The sequence below is a fragment of the Petromyzon marinus genome, chromosome 61, assembly GCF_048934315.1.
Source record: "Petromyzon marinus isolate PM22_M1 ecotype Great Lakes invasive population chromosome 61, UKy_Petmar_22M1.pri1.0, whole genome shotgun sequence".
Classification (NCBI taxonomy): Eukaryota; Metazoa; Chordata; class Hyperoartia; order Petromyzontiformes; family Petromyzontidae; genus Petromyzon; species Petromyzon marinus.
In genome coordinates this window covers 9,850,878-9,869,102 of record NC_133727.1, presented here as the reverse complement: position 1 = coordinate 9,869,102, position 18,225 = coordinate 9,850,878, and the positions used below count along the sequence as shown (strand labels likewise).

Sequence of the window (18,225 nt, the reverse complement as noted above, 5' to 3'; positions counted from 1 at the left end):
AGCCGCAGGAAACCATGAAGCTTGATCCCATTAGGGGCTTCTAAATGAAAACCTGGCAGCCAGGTGACTCCCCCCTTGGGCCCTATGTGGGGTATGCGTGCATTCATGTGGGGGGTGGCGAGGGGCGCGCAGCGGCGGCGTCGTCACTCCCCGGCGGCGGCGTCACGGTGGTGGGCACAGCTCCGACGGAGCGGCTCCGCTGTGACGGCACTACAAAGGACAGGGATTGGTTAAGGGAAAAGCAACGACAGGAAGGTTCCAGAAAGGGGGCCTGAGGAATATTAAAAGCGGAGAGCACGAGAAGTCGGGGACGCTTGAAAGAAGTTAGAAAGCTGGAATACAAGCACGAAGCCTAGGGTCCCTTTATTGTGGCTGTGTCCAAATAAAAAAAAATGTCTGTTACTACGTCGTCGTCAGAGTCGTTACAAGTAAACTGCGTGAATTTGTGGGGTCTAAATCGAGACTTCTGTTACCTCGCCACCATCATTATGGGACTTGAAATCAGTGGGGTGATGAGGAGGCCAAACTCGGCGGAGGTAAGAGGGCGAGCGGGTTTGTGCGGTTGGAAAGAAATCTCGAGGTTGGCGAGGGGGGCCGACTAATGTCCGGAGGGAGACGATTCTGTAGCGATGATGCAAATTAGGAAGGAAAGCATAACACGTAAACAAATATGTTATCAGTCGAAATAACAACAGATGCGCTCTGGCTGACGTGACTTTTCATGCAGTGTCCTGTACACCGATTACAGGACGAATGTGCAGCAGGCACTGTACACGCGCGTGAACTTGCTATGAATGTGAACTTTGGGATTCTTACGAATTTCCTCATTCGCTCAAGCATGACACAGATGCATCGCATTGCATTGCAGCGCGGCACTCTGAAGGAGGGGAGATGCGCAGCATTCTCTGCGTCTCATCTTGGCGCGGGTGGAGCGTTCCTGTGTCGCAGACAACGGACGGCAAAGCCTCTGTGCGGACAAATTTGTCGTGCGGAGCGAAAGAAGTTCACCGTACTGAATTTAACACCATCCTCAACGTCGATGACACCTTGGAAACGAGCAGCTGTTGGGGTCGTTCCTCGACGTGCCCAGTAGAGCAATTTGTTCTCGCGTAGGGCGGCAGCAGCAGCAGAGGCAAAATGTTCAAGGAGCTGATAGATGCCCTCCTACAGTGAGGGAAAAAAGTATTTGATCCCCTGCTAATTTTGTACGTTTGCCCACTGACAAAGAAATAATCAGTCTATAATTTTAATGGTAGGTTTATTTGAACAGTGAGAGACAGAATAACAACCAAAAAAATCCAGAAAAACGCATGTCAAAAATGTTATAAATTGATTTGCATTTTAATGAGGGAAATAAGTATTTAACCCCCTCTCAATCAGAAAGATTTCTGGCTCCCAGGTGTCTTTTATATAGGTAACGAGCTGAGATTAGGAGCACATTCTTAAAGGGAGTGCTCCTAATCTCAGATTGTTACCTGTATAAAAGACACCTGTCCACAGAAGCAATCAATCAATCAGATTCCAAACTCTCCACCATGGCCAAGACCAAAGAGCTCTCCAAGGATGTCAGGGACAAGATTGTAGACCCACACAAGGCTGGAATCGGCTACAAGACCATTGCCAAGCAGCTTGGTGAGAAGGTCACAACAGTTGGTCCGATTATTCACAAATGGAAGAAACACAAAAGAACTGTAAATCTCCCTCGGCCTGGGGCTCCATGCAAGATCTCACCTCGTGGAGTTGCAATGATCATGAGAACGGTGAGGAATCAGCCCAGAACTACACGGGAGGATCTTGTCAATGATCTCAAGGCAGCTGGGACCATAGTCAGCAAGAAATAATTTGTAACACACTACGCCTTGAAGGACTGAAATCCTGCAGCGCCCACAAGGTCCCCCTGCTCAAGAAAGCACATATACATGCCCGTCTGAAGTTTGCCAATGAACATCTGAATGATTCTGAGGACAACTGGGTGAAAGTGTTGTGGTCAGATGAGACCAAAATGGAGCTCTTTGGCATCAACTCAACTCGAGGAATGCTGCCGATGACCCCAAGAACACCATCCCCACCGTTAAACATGGAGGTGGAAACATTATGCTTTGGGGGTGTTTTTCTGCTAAGGGGACAGGACAACTTCACCACATCAAAGGGACGATGGACGGGGCCATGTACCGTCAAATCTTGGATGAGAACCTCCTTCCCTCAGCCAGGCCATTGAAAATGGGTCGTGGATGGGTATTCCAGCATGACAATGACCCAAAACACACAGCCAAGGCAACAATGGAGTGGCTCAAGAAGAAGCACATTAAGGTCCTGGAGGGGCCTAGCCAGTCTCCAGACCTTAATCCCATAGAAAATATGTGGAGGGAGCTGGAGGTTCGAGTTGTCAAACGTCAGCCTCGAAACCTTAATGACTTGGAGAAGATCTGCAAAGAAGAGTGGGACAAAATCCCTCTTGAGATGTGTGCAAACCTGGTGGCTAACTACAAGAAACGTCTGACCTCTGTGATTGTGTGGTGCCGCCGCAGTGGAGCCGCTCCAGCGGAACCGCGCCCACCACCGCGACGCCGTCACTGATGCCTCGGATTTCCCGCCACTCTCCCGGGGCCGGTGCCTTCTCAGACGTCCGTGTTTTGCCCACTGCACAGTCGTGAGGCCGCTGCAGCAGGCCCGCTCTGCCGAAGTCGTGCCCACCGCCGCAAAGCCGGCACCGGGGGATGCTGACGCCGACGCGGTGCACCCTCACCACCCCCCCCTCCCCCCCACACGAACGCACACACGCCCCACGTAGAGCCGGGAGGGGAGGTCACCCGGCTGATAGGTTTTTGTCCAGAAGTCCCTAGTGGGATCGAACTTCATGGTTTCCTGCGGCTGGGAAATTGGGCGATCTTCCCCCTGTAGCTGACATGCACTGCAGCGCCGCGACCTGACATTAAAGTTGCGTGGTCACGGCAAGGGCCATCGAGCCACCGCGAGTGGAACCACACAGGCACAAGCACGGGTCAGTGGACTGGTAGCGGGAGAACAGAGAGCGGACGTCGGTGAGATCACTGCGGCGACGTCACCCGAGCTGGGATCCGGGTATCGATAGGGCGGGAAAATCCGAGCCCCTGATTGGACGGGAGGCCAAGGGACCGAAAGAGCGAAATTCCTTTGTTGTAGGTAGGATAAAGGGAGGGGGATTCGGGTAGCAAGTGAGTTCTTCTTCTTCAAGATCATCGCGGTCCCGGGAGCAGCAGAGTCAGCCATCCGAGACGTCCGTGAGACGTACTCCAGCACCGACAGGCTTGCCGCCTCATCCCCTTACAGCAGTCAGTACATCAGGTGGAAGTAAGTACGAGTGAGAAAGGCGTAAGTTTAAGGGTTTTAAATCCAGGATAGAGAGCGGGGCGATCGGTAGGAGAAATTGAATCGAAGACCTCCAAGGGATAGATTAGCGTCCACTGACCCATACCATCACACGTAGATACAATTGGTTACTCGAGGTAAATAAAATTCGCTAGTGGGGGGATAAAACTGTGTTGTGTGGTCTTTTGGGAGTGTGAAGTGGAGGGCAGAGTGTGCTGGGCGTCTACATGTATGCGCGGCTGTGCACCTCGAGACGAAGGGTGTGGTGTTTACACGCCCGCACAATTGTTTACAGTAGCGCGTAGCGCTCGCATACCGGTTCGACGGCGTCGCAATCGCGCACCCGTGCAATTGTGTGCAGTACTGTGCGGCGCGTACGGGCATACGTGGCGACTTTCGGTGGTGCCCAGTGCTCGCGTACCCGTGATATCGCTCACAATAGTGCTTAGCGATCGCGTACCTGGGTGGCTGCGTCACGGTCACGCACCCGCACAAGTGTCTAATCGTGAAGTAGCGAGTTAAAGTGCCGAGCGCGCGCATATTCGCGCGACTGTTTGAGCGGGACCTTTAACTCAGAGCTGAGCGAGCGTCCCCAATCAGCGGCGCGCGCACGGCAGAAACCCCGCCCGCTCATCCCTCGGCTCCAACCCCCTCGCGTGCGATTGGTGTAGGGGCTGGGCAGAGGGTAGGGGCGTGTTTGTTATTGTCGGCACACGTGGAGCGCGGGTGGGAGGGAAACACGCGCAGCGCCTGTTTGTTTACGGGCGGGACGGAGATTTTACTGGCGAGCGCGCTTACAGCGGCACACCGCCTCTGAACGGCAAAGCGCACCGCGGGCGTAAACACAGACCACTGCGTCAATGGAAACATGGTGACGCGGGCAACCGCAAAGGCGGGGGTGCAGGGGGCGGGGAATTGGGGGTCGGTGGCCCGGACCCCACAGAGCAGCCGGGGGGTAGTGGGATGAGTATCACGGGGGAGTCGGTGGGCAACGGCCCCGACAATTCAGTGATGGCGGGGGACGGTAGCCCCCCCAATTGACAACAAGGGTTTTGCCACCAAGTACTAAGTCATGTTTTGCAGAGGGGTCAAATATTTATTTCCCTCATTAAAATGCAAATCAATTTATAACATTTTTGACATGCGTTTTTCTGGATGTTTTTGTTATTCTGTCTCTCTCTGTTCAAATAAACCTACCATTAAAATTATAGACTGATCATTTCTTTGTCAGTGGGCAAACGTACAAAATCAGCAGGGGATCAAATACTTTTTTCCCTCACTGTACGTCGAGAGGTACTCTCGCCACGACGAGAGGAGGGCTTCAGCAGAGCGAGTTGCAAATGAAAGCGGCAACATTTTGTGGACGGGGGGAGTGGGGAGTGGCTCTCGGCGCGGATTAAACAAACAACGAAATATGCACCGCACGCAAAGCACTTGCAGCGAATGCCCGAGTGTCCACACTGAAGCATTAACAAAACAAACACGGGCCAGCGTGACTCAGTCCCATCTGTGGCGACTCCTACGTAAAAATGATATTTTTAAAACGTTTATTAAAAAAGTATCCATATTATCCATAATAGAGGTTATTTTTGGGGGTTAGAGCGCCTAAATATACGTGTAGTTAAACCCACCACCACCCGACAGCCAATTAGCAAGGTTGTGTCACGTAAGCAAAACGTGCCAATTCGTTTCGAGTACAGCACACCGGTTGTGTGTTGAAGGGTAAACCCACAACATTTACAATTCGAGTATGACGTTTCGCCAGTAATTATAACTAGCATCATTATCAGTGCTTGTGAAGAGTTTCGCCTGCATTAAGTCCGTTGGGCCCGGACCACATTTTGTCTGCTATTCTATCCTTGCGCATGGCATCACGGCATCGTGTTCTGGAGCTAAATGCCACCAAATAAATGTCGACGTCTGCTGTTGGCCACGGCGAGAGGGCTTCAGCAGAGAGAGAGAGTTCATGTCGTTTTGCTGTTCCTCTTACTGTTGAAGGAGCGTAGGGACTACGGTGGTTGACCTGCACGGTCCATTGCCTGGGTTGCATGGCCGCGGTCTCACTATCGTGGCTCGCCTTTAAAGTACATATATATGAGTCTCTATGAGTGTCTGTGGGTTTACTATATGGCCAATAGTTTGGGTTGCATGGCCACAATCGTGCTATGGCTTTTCTTTAGAGTGTGTCTGGGTCTCTTACGCATCTCCTGCGTATCGGTGTATCTCCGTGTATCTCTGCTTGCGTATGGCATATTGTGTGAAGAGAAGCCAGATGCCACTTTCGAGTTCTGCCAGCCACGCCGAGGTGGCTTCAGGAGAGAGAGTTCGTGTAGTTTTGCAAGCATTTTAACAAACCAGAACTCGATTTTAAACAGCGCCATTCACAACAAGGCCTCAGCGCGTTGGAGAAAATAACCAAACCCTTTAACGAATAAAAAAAGATAAAATCAATACCCCCCCACCCCTACACAGGCGGCTAATGAAACAAAAACAAACCAGAAATAAACAGCCGACTCTGTGGTGGCACCTGCGATGGCAACCCGCGAGTTGCACAAAGCGAATTACGCAATGACATTCTTTCATAAGCGTGTTATATCACACGATCTACTCTCATGCGCCACGGAACGCAACACCGGCGTCGCTAAACACCGCTCCGTCGGACGAACGCCGACTGGAGAGGTGGTAGCCTCCCCTGCTGCACCAGAACGAGGTCACGACACGAGTCGACGCTTAGATTTCAGCCACGGGCCGGTCGACCCCGAGCCGGGGACACCGCCCGTAAATTTTACGTCAACGATTCTGGAATGTCACCAACCCGCAACACACGGCTCACGACCACACTGACGTGACTCACTGGCCCCTGGCGTTTGGTACGTAACCTTGCGGCATCTGGCCTCTCAGCTGAGACGTTGGACCTTCATTGACTAGTATCTGGCTAAAGCAGGTTGACGTTAACGCCCACTGACAGCGACGCTGCCGTGGATCGTTGTAAGAGGTTAAAGGTGCAGCCCTGTAAACTTTTTGCTCACGCCACTGGAGGCAGCTTCAGAGAGCCCTTCTAAAGGGGTATTTGGCCGAATATTCTATGCCGGCCAGACGTATTGGAATAGGTAAGAGTACCCACACTTTACTTCACAGCCTGCCGATCGACTGATCATCTATATCTGCTCGGTGGAGAGAGGCCACGGAATAAAAAAAAACAACAACCTGACGCATTGTTTCAATGTGCCGCACAAGGAGATCGAACCGGCGACTTCCGGATTGCCCAATGTGCTCACCATTACTAGCGAGACACGCAGACTCCAAATATACAGCAGGCGTCAGGGTCTGGATCGAACCCACAACCTTCTGTATACCAAGCGAGGTAGTTAACATCTCCTAGCCACCGTGATGATGATGAGAGAGAGAGAGACACGCAAATTCCAAATATACAACAGGCGTCAGGGTCGGGATCGAACCCACGACCTCCTGTATAGCAGGCGAGGTAGTTAACATCTCCTAGCCACCGCGGTGCCCCATACACCACGACAGAATGCTGTGGTTCAAATGTAGCGCTGTAAACTTAATATTGCCCATTATTAAAATTTGAAAGTTATTTTATTTATGTGCTGTCCGGTTTCCTGGGTGAAAAGTGCTGGCGGTGTTACCTCCTTGCGCAGTCCTGTCCCAGCCTGGCTCAAAGACTCAACAAACACAATGAATCACCTTAGATTATGTCTCGGTATGTTTTCGTGGGGTTAAGCTACGTGTAATACCTTAAGATCTGCATTGTAATCGCCACTAAAGAGTACTCAATGTTCTAGAACTAATGAGTAATACTGTACACAGCTGGGTGGTGTTAACTCTGCCGCTGAACTTGACCCTTGACCTGCTGTCACTGCTGCATAATGCAATATTAAATCGGTACAGTATAATTATATAGTAATATACAATTTAACTTAATTTAAAACGTTACGTTTCTATGGGCAAGTGCGCATATTTCATGCTCCTGCGATATTAATGCGCTTCTCTAACCTATTAACAGTATTCAATATCGAATTTAAAACTGCTATGTTTTTTTAAAAGAGAGAGCGTGTACATTCGTAACAATTGTGGCTCTAACTCAGCCTCGCAACTCCAAAATCGTTTTTTCCCCAAAAACAATTACTCCTTCGAAAACGCGCATAATGGGAACCAAAAGAAAACCGTTTATACCAACCCACGATTAGCATTAAAACGGTTAATAATTGACAGTCCTCCGACCAGCTTGGGTGGCTGATATATAACGCTGTTGAGTCACAGGGCCCCCTGCTCCGATGTTTGCGAATGCCAAGTGCTGGGAGTTTATGCCTTGCGCCGCAGACGCAGGCAAGCACCGGCCCGGATTGCTGGAATAAAGGCAGCAGCAGCATGAGCACCGGCCATAATTTTTGAACCGGTCCACGAAAAAATATAAAATCACCAGGAACCTTAATTTTTTTTTTGCCAGCGATGGCCACTCTGCTTTGGATTTTGACTCTGCACTCCGTCTCCCACGTCGTCGAGGCGCGAGCGGGCGACGGGAAGAGGGTATGGGACACCTTCCTCAACATGTCCTATCCAGACGGGCGGCTTCTGCTGCCCGACGAGGGCTTCCCTCCCGGTTTCATCTGGGCGACCGGGACGTCGGCCTACCAGGTGGAAGGCGCGTGGAGGACCCACGGCAAGGGCCCGTCCGTGTGGGACACCTTCACCCACGCCCGGCACGGCCCGTCGGGCGACGTGACCAGCGACAGCTACCACCACCTGGACAGCGACCTGGAGGCGCTGAGGTTCCTCGGCGTCTCCCACTACCGCTTCTCAGTCGCCTGGACCCGCATCTTCCCGAGCGGCGTGGCGGGGCGGCCCCGCGAGCAAGGCATACTGTTCTACGACGGGCTCATCCGGCGTCTCCTGGCGGCCGGCGTCCAACCCGTGGTCACGCTCTTCCACTGGGACCTCCCGCAGGCGCTGCAGGATGCGGGCGGCTGGCAGAACGACAGCGTCGTCGACGCCTTCGCCGACTACGCCGCCTTCTGCTTCGAGGCGTTCGGAGACCGCGTCAAGCTGTGGATCACGGTGAACAACCCCTACGCGGTGGCGACGCACGGCTACGGCAGCGGGCTGCACGCGCCTGGCGTCTCGGGCTCACACAGAGCCCCCTACCTCGTCGCCCACAACCTCATTAAGGTAACGTGAAGTCCGGTCCTGTGGTGGGAAGAGGGCGTCGGGGGGGTTTGGCTGTGACAACGTTGATGCCGAGCCGGGTGGTTGTGGGGGCTACGTTGCTGCTGCTGCACGTAGCTGCCCGTAATCCAGCATTGTGGAGGCGGCAGTGAGGGTTGGTGGATCATCGCACGGATGGGTTTTGAAACTCCCTTGCCATGGGCGTCGAGGGAGGTGCCGTACCCTGGGCACGCCAGGAGAAGGCGGTCGAGCAAGTGTGGACTAATCGCCATCTGTTTCCGTTTGTACGGGGATAGGGCGTGGGGGTTTCTCCCAGTGCTCCGGGGCTACGCTGTGGGCAGCAGAGGGCACTTCAGCAAAACGATTGTCGTACTGTACTATGCTGTAACGTCGATGCTCCCCGCGTTCACCAACCCACGCTGATCAGCGTGGTGAAGTTCTGGTCAAATAATTCCCACAAGCCACATGGAATGGGGAGGCCCTAATCCATCAGCTGATTGACAAAGCACAGTGCATGAATTATTCGTAACGGCTAAGGTAGTTACATTTATACGGCAGTATGATCTAAGGTGTAGATATCTCATTGGAAATCCCATTCGTCGACTTTTTCAGGGTCCACTCAATGCCATTGTCATCGTAATCACCCAGTGCTGGAACGTTGAGCACTCATGAGTGTTGGCCCAATAGTAGTTTGCCATGTTAAGGGAGGACCCCACTATGTGTATAGAGCGGCAATGAGAAATGCCTGCCGACCAGCAACCACGATTCTGTTACTTCTCACGGTCTGCGAGCGACGAAGAGAGGGCTCCAGGAGAGAGTTTGTGTAATTTTGATATTCCTCCATTGAAGGAGTGCAGACAACAGTGGTATACTATATGGTCCATAGTTTGGCTTGCATGGCCATAATTAAACTACTGTGGCTTGGTTTTTTTCATAGTATATCTTTGAGTCTCTATGTATCTCTGAGTGTCTATGTGTTTCTAGCTGTGACTCAATGTATCTCTATGTAGAGTCTCTGTATCTCTGATTCTCTATGTGTATGTGTCTCTATGTGTCTCAATGTATCTCTATGTAGAGTCTCTATGTATCTCTGAGTTTCTATGTGTCTCAATATATCTCTTATACATCTCATTGGATTTATTATTTGGTCCATAGTTTTGGTTGCGTGGCCAAAATGGCACCACTTTGACTTGTGTTCCATTTATGAAGGAGATGTTCCCATCAGCTTATCGAAGTTGTGATGCGGTTAATGGTTACACCAGTGGTGAGTGGGTGAGTGAATTGGTGAGTTGATGGTTACACCAGTGTCTTGGAGGAGAAATGTCAAAGCCAGGTGTGATGTCTGGGTCTCGAATGAGGTGTTCGTTCTGGACGTCCGCGTTGTCTCTTAGCATGGGGTGGCTTTGTCTTATCGTGCGTGAAGTTTTCTTGGCGTCTTTGCACGTGTGAAGCCTGCGGTGTGACCTGGCTTGGTCATAATATATTGAAAATAAGCAACTGTAGGCATATCATCCCCGTGGAAGTCCACAGTTTGTAAGTATGACGCAGTGCAGCATTGTGCCAATTAAAATTGTATTCACAAAATGCAATGTTTACAACACTGGGCACACAAGCTCCTTCAATGACAAGCCACTTGCAAAGGCAGTGCATGCATAAACAACCGTGCTAACCTCCGATTAGCGCGGATGCCTATGTACGGTGCGAAAGCCATTCCGATGGGTTGAGTAACCGCTTAATATTCGGATTATATTGTCAGTTTGATCACTCAAATAATCTTATTTAGAACTGGGTTGTGTGTTTAGTTTGTTGTCCTTCCCCCGCACCTCCGATTATCACGGTTGGCACCGTACGGTGCAAAATAGGTTCGACATACATACAAAATAGTTGGGGGGGGGGGGGGGGGAAGGTCTTACCTCTGTTTCCACGTGTGCCGCTGGGCGGGAGGTGACGGGCGGGGTTTGGTGACGGCATCGTCGCGTATAGTGTCACCCTGGGCGTGGCTTGTCGGGGGTTTCCCGCCTTCGGGAGGGAGGCTGTGGGGGCGGCCGCTATGTTAAGTCGATTACAGTCTCCATCCAGTGATCGACCACGCGTCCCAGCTCGCGGCGCGTGACTTGTTAAGTCAATGCCACTGGTGTCAATCCTCTTTGGACAAATATGATCTTGAAGACACCGCAATCCTGATTAATTACCCTACCGATGAAGTTAGTTATTTAGTCACAGTCGTCTGCCGGCGCTGCCTAAAGAGCGCAAATGAAACTTGTTCCGAAGCATGCACCACTCTTTAAAATGTATTCTTTTTACAGCCCCTTTATAAGTACAGCCCCTTTGTCAATCCACTGCTGGATGGAGGCCCCTTCCCACCCATGCGGTGTCGATCATGGGGGGAGGGGATTGCTTGACCATACTTCCCCACACTGGTGAGTACGGGTTAGTGAGGGAGGGGTAGCCCAGCACAGGTTCAGATGTCACGCACGAGGCTGCAGTTTGCCATGGCCGGGAATTCAACTCGGGTTGTTGGGGTTCATAGCGCAGCGCAAAACCACTCCCACCACCACGCTTCATTAGACCACCAACGTGTAACAAAGATTCTGTTTCCCACTGCCACCATTGCCACGTTCGGTCGAACAGTCGACCAAACGAGGCTCTCTAAATCACTGCATTTTGTTTGTTTAATCGCTTTACATTCTCCTGCCAGCCGAAAAATACGCGAACGCCCGTGGTTGTGCGCCTGGAGGCCTCTCGGCTCCTGCCACTGCTCCGGTGCCCTGGGCGCGGAAAATTTACCCACACGGCCGGCAGCTGAGCGGCACCTGCGTGGAGACCCATTATGATTGATCACCTTGTTCTGCACCTTCGATTTTCTTTTTTTTGTCAGATCGGCGAAGCAGAAAGCATTTTTGTTTTGGTGCGAGTTCCACCGTCGTGACGTTACGCTGCACTTGCATCGCGGTCGGACGGTTCCATTCGATCTCACCGGTGCGGCGTGTTGATAAAGAACGATGCACGTTTCTAAACTCACCCCTCTTCCCTCCACCCCTACCACCTTTGGTCCACCCAGTACCGGATTAAGCTAGGTGTGGGGCCTGTACAGCATATGCTATGAAGGGGGCCCGAAAAAAAACACAATTTTTAAACACAAATGTTTTAATTTTTTATTTGAAGCTTTCGTGACTGCAGGGATTCATATTCTTGGTTCTTTCGGTAAAGTCACGTAGAAGGGAAACAATAAAATAATAAAAATGTTTTACTTGCATAGTAATTGTATTTTTTTTATATTTGCCATACAGACAAATAATACTACAAATCGCTAACCTTAAACAAACACCCAGTCATATTCTTGGTTCTTTCGGTAAAGTCACGCAGAAGGGAAACAATAAAATAATAAAAATATAAAACAATAAAATTATCACGACGTTTCGACTGAAACACAAGCAATCATCATCAGGTGTGAAAATCACAACAATAACATTTGAAAAAAGTGGCGGTTTTTTTTAACGTTAGCACCACTGGTTGCAGTCGAAACGTCGTGAGAATTGTATTGTTTTATATTTTTATTATTTAATTGTTTCCCTTCTACGTGACTTTACCGAAAGAACCAAGAATATGAATCCCTTCAGTCACGAAAGCTTTAAATAAAAATAAAACACCCAGTCGTTCGTAAAAGTTGAAGGCAGTATCGTACTATAGTAATAGAGCAAGTGCAGAATCACTGAACCGGAATTTGATAGCTTGAAAGCATTTAGCGCGGGGCCCTTGAGAAAGTGCGGAGCCCGTAGCATATGTAGCTACTACGTATGTAGTAGTTACTACTACATGTGTAGTAGCTACTACTTTACTACGAGGATAATCTGGCACTGGGTCTACCAATCTGGGTAAATGGATTTAACCGCAGTCCATCGGCAGGTGGGGCAGATGGTGGCATCCTTGGGACGAAATAGTGCTATAGAAATAAAGACTTGATTGATTGAACGCCCACATCTTTCAAGACGTATGGCCAACGTGGAAGAGTAGGCCAAGTACCATCTTAAAGGGGCTGCCTAGAGCTCCCTCTCGTGCAAGTCGCTTCTTCCAGCAGTTGCGTGAGCGAACGATTGCAGGGCTACGCCTGCATCTTTTTACACAAACTTGCTCAAACATAACCATGAATACAACATTGGTTACAATGTAGTTTATTGCAGGCAATATTTACAAGACAGCTTTCCCCCCTCGCTCTATGGGGTTGTAGTGATAGGTTCGTTCCAAGGATAGGGTGCACAAAGCGAAGCCGCACTAGGAGACAGCTGCCTACCGAGTAGCGCACACAGTACACACAGTACACACACAGTACACACGTGACACACGGTACACACACACACAGTACACACACAGTACACACACACACAGTACACACACAGTACACACACACACAGTACACACGTGACACACGGTACACACACACACAGTACACACAGTACACATACAGTACACACAGTACACACGTGACACACGGTATACACAGTACACACACACAGTACACACACAGTACACACACACACAGTACACACGTGACACACGGTACACACACACACAGTACACACACAGTACACACACACACACAGAACACACGTGACACACGGTACACACAGTACACACAGTGCACACACAGTACACACGTGACACACGGTACACACAGTACACACACACAGTACACACACAATACACACAGTACACACACAGTACACACACACAGTACACACACAGTACACACACACAGTACACACGTGACACACGGTACACACACACACAGTACACACACAGTACACACACACAGTACACACACAGTACACACACAGTACACACGTGACACACGGTACACACACACAGTACACACACAGTACACACACACAAACAGTACACACACACAAACAGTACACACGTGACTCACGGTACACACAGTACACACACACACACAAACAGTACACACGTGACACACGGTACACACACAGTACACACACACAGTACACACACAGTACACACACAGTACACACACACACACAAACAGTACACACACAGTATACACGTGACACACAGTACACACACAAACAGTACACACAGTACACACGTGACACACAGTACACACATACACAAACAGTACACACGTGACACACGGTACACACACACACAGTACACACACACAGTACACACACAGTACACACACACACAGTACATACACAGTACACACACACACAGTACACACACACAGTACACACGTGACACACGGTATACACACAGTACACACACACAGTACACACACACAGTACACACGTGACACACGGTATATATACACACACACAGTACACACATACAGTACACACACAGTACACACACACAGTACACACAAATAGTATACACAGTACACACACACAGTACACACGTGACACACGGTACACACACACAGTACACACAGTACACACGTGAAACACGGTACACACACACGGTACACACACACAGTACACACAAACAGTACATATGTGACACACGGTACACACACACGGTACACACATACAGTACACACAAACAGTACACACACAGTACACACAAACAGTACATACACACGGTACACACACAGTACACACACACAGTACACACACAGTACACACACACAGTACACACACACAGAGTACACACGTGACACACAGTACACACACACAAACAGTACACACACAGTACACACGTGACACACTGTACACACACACAGTACACACACACACACAGTACACACACAGTACACACACACAGTACACACACAGTACACACACACACACAGTACACACACACACAGTACACACGTGACACACGGTATACACACACAGTACACACATAGTACACACACACACAGTACACACACACACAGTACACACACACACACAGTACACACGTGACACACGGTATACACACACAGTACACACATAGTACACACACACACAGTACACACACACACAGTACACACACACACACAGTACACACGTGACACACGGTATACACACACACAGTACACACACACAGTACACACACACAGTACACACACACACAGTACACACACACACAGTACACACGTGACACACGGTATATATACACACACAGTACACCCATACAGTACACACACACAGTACACACACAGTACACACAAATAGTATACACAGTACACACACACAGTACACACGTGACACACGGTACACACACAGTACACACAGTACACACGTGAAACACGGTACACACACACGGTACACACACACAGTACACACAAACAGTACATATGTGACACACGGTACACACACACGGTACACACACACAGTACACACAAACAGTACACACACAGTACACACAAACAATACACACACACGGTACACACACAGTACACACAAACAGCACAAATAGTACACACACATTACAGAGTACACAAACAGTACACACACGGTACACACACAGTACACGCAAACAGTACACACAGTACACACACACGGTACACACACAGTACACACAAACAGCACAAACAGTACACACATTACACACACAGTACACAAACAGTACACACAAACAGTACACACACACGGTACACACACAGTACACAAACAGTACACACAAACAGTACACACACACGGTACACACACAGTACACACAAACAGTACACAGACATACGGTACACACACAGTAGACACAAACAGTATACACACACACACGATACACACACATTACACACACAGTACACACACACACGGTACACACACAGTACACACAAACAGTACACACACACGGTACACACACATTACACACACAGTACACACACAGTACATACACGGTACACAGTACACACATACACAGTACACACAAATAGTACACACACACGGTACACACAGAGTACACACACACACGGTACACACAAACAGTACACACACAGTATACTCACGGTACATACACGGTACACAGAACACGCAGTACACACACAGAGTACACATACACACACGGTACACACACATACACGCACGGTACACACACAGTACACACATGGTACACACACATAGTACATACACAATGTTGTCCCACGTCTGGCCGCATAGCCGCGTGTGGAGTGAATTCAAACCGCTTTTAGCTACAGTGAGGGAAAAAAAATATTTGATCCCCTGCTGATTTTGTACGTTTGCCCACTGACAAAGAAATTATCAGTCTATAATTTTAATGGTAGGTTTATTTGAACAGTGAGAGACAGAATAACAACAAAATCCAGAAAAACGCATGTCAAAAATGGTATAAATTGATTTGCATTTTAATGAGGGAAATAAGTATTTGACCCCTCTGCAAAACATGACTTAGTACTTGGTGGCAAAACCCTTGTTGGCAATCACAGAGGTCAGACGTTTCTTGTAGTTGGCCACCAGGTTTGCACACATCTCAGGAGAGATTTTGTCCCACTCCTCTTTACAGATCTTCTCCAAGTCATTAAGGTTTCGAGGCTGACGTTTGGCAACTTGAACCTTCAGCTCCCTCTAAAGATTTTCTATGGGATGAAGGTCTGGAGACTGGCTAGGCCACTCCAGGACCTTAATGTGCTTCTTCTTGAGCCACTCCTTTGTTGCCTTGGCCGTGTGTTTTGGGTCATTGTCATGCTGGAATACCCATCCACGACCCATTTTCAATGCCCTGGCTGAGGGAAGGAGGTTCTCACCCAAGATTTGACGGTACATGGCCCCATCCATTGTCCCTTTGATGCGGTGAAGTTGTCCTGTCCCCTTAGCAGAAAAACACCCCCAAAGCATAATGTTTCCACCTCCATGTTTGACGGTGGGGATGGTGTTCTTGGGGTCATAGGCAGCATTCCTCCTCCTCCAAACACGGCGAGTTGAGTTGATGCCAAAGAGCTCCATTTTGGTCTCATCTGACCACAACACTTTCATCCAGTTGTCCTCTGAATCATTCAGATGTTCATTGGCAAACTTCAGACGGGTATGTATATGTGCTTTCTTGAGCAGGGGGACCTTGCGGGCACTGCAGGATTTCAGTCTTTCACGGCGTAGTGTTACCAATTGTTTTCTTGGTGACTATGGTCCCAGCTGCCTTGAGATCATTGACAAGATCCTCCCGTGTAGTTCTGGGCTGATTCCTCACCATTCTCATGATCATTGCAACTCCACGAGGTGAGATCTTGCATGGAGCCCCAGGCCGAGGGAGATTGACAGTTATTTTGTATTTCTTCCATTTGCGAATAATCGCACCAACTGTTGTCACCTTCTTTTTTGGATCTTTCGGTAAGGTCACCTAGAATGAGAATAAAATAATAAAATAACACAATAAAATTCTCACGACGTTTCGGCCACAACGCAAGTGGCCGTCTTCAGGTGAAAGGTACAGACCTGTCGAGATGACAGAGCTTCACCTTCTCATCAAGCTGCTTGTCAATGGTCTTTTAGCACATTCCAGCCTTGTCTAGGTCTACAATCTTGTACCTGACATCCTTGGGGAGCTATTTGGTCTTGGCCATGGTGGAGAGTTTGGAATCTGATTGATTGATTGCTTCTGTGGACAGGTGTCTTTTATACAGGTAACAAGCTGAGATTAGGCGCACTCCCTTTAAGAGTGTGCTCCAGAAATCTTTCTGATTGAGAGTGGGTCAAATACTTATTTCCATCATTAAAATGCAAATCAATTTATAACATTTTTGACATGCGTTTTTCTGGATTTTTTGTTGTTATTCTGTCTCTCACTGTTCAAATAAACCTACCATTAAAATTATAGACTGATCATTTCTTTGTCAATGGGCAAATGTACAAAATCTGCAGGGGATCAAATACTTTTTTCCCTCACTGTACATTTTGGAAGACAGGTTAGCCACATATACTGTAGAGCGCAAAATCGCACAAATCACACCCCACATGAAGCTAAAAATATAAAATAAACTACTTTTATTTTTCCAGCTAAGGCCCACTGAGCTATGTAGCTCTTTTCCAGAAGCCACAAATGATAGCTCAACAAAGTGGCTTAACATGTGGACATTTATAGCAGCTAAATATTCTAAACATACATTGATTCTAAGTGTGGGGGAACAACCAAAAGGCCCCGGAGAAAAATCCAAGCGACCACGAAAATGACAAATATACACGTGTCAGGGTAGGGATCGAACTCATCTCCTGCATACTAGGCGAGGTAGTTAACATCTCACCACCGCAAGGAAAACTCGTACTGAATTTGGACTATGAGTCAATGATCGACTATTTAAACCATAACGCCGTCCCTTGGTGTGGACCAATCAGTTTCAAGGACAATGCATATATTATCATAGTATGTTTTTTGTTTGCATTTTAACTGCAGGTATTGTGGTTAATGCAGACATGAATCCTTGTAAAAAGGTTTCAGTTTTGTTGCCAGAAAAAAGGGGAAAACCCCTATTATTATAACCCTATTATTATTATGATGCCGCAGGTTTCAGTACATTTACAGTAATCCCCCCGTTAACATCACCGATCTCAAGATGCTTATGGTATTTAGGCACTGCAGACGTTCAATTGACTTATTGTGCCAAACCGATGCACATGTCTCCTGCATACAAAAAAGACAAGCCACATTCGTGCGATTGTGGCCATGCAACCCAAACTGTGGACCATATAGTGAACCTATAGAGAAACACAGAGACACATTGACACTCACATAATTACATAG

General features: G+C 48.7%; 1 protein-coding gene across 1 annotated transcript in view; it reads left to right on the top strand.

Moving 5' to 3' along the window:
- Window positions 1–7,648: 7,648 nt before the first annotated feature.
- Window positions 7,649–18,225, top strand: part of LOC116955709 (beta-klotho-like) — a 28,585-nt gene continuing 18,008 nt past the window's right edge. The window contains exon 1 of the mRNA XM_032976966.2: window positions 7,649–8,535. Within this exon, the coding sequence (XP_032832857.2) occupies window positions 7,819–8,535 (717 nt within the window). The 5' untranslated portion in view covers window positions 7,649–7,818. The remainder of the gene's footprint in view (window positions 8,536–18,225) is intronic.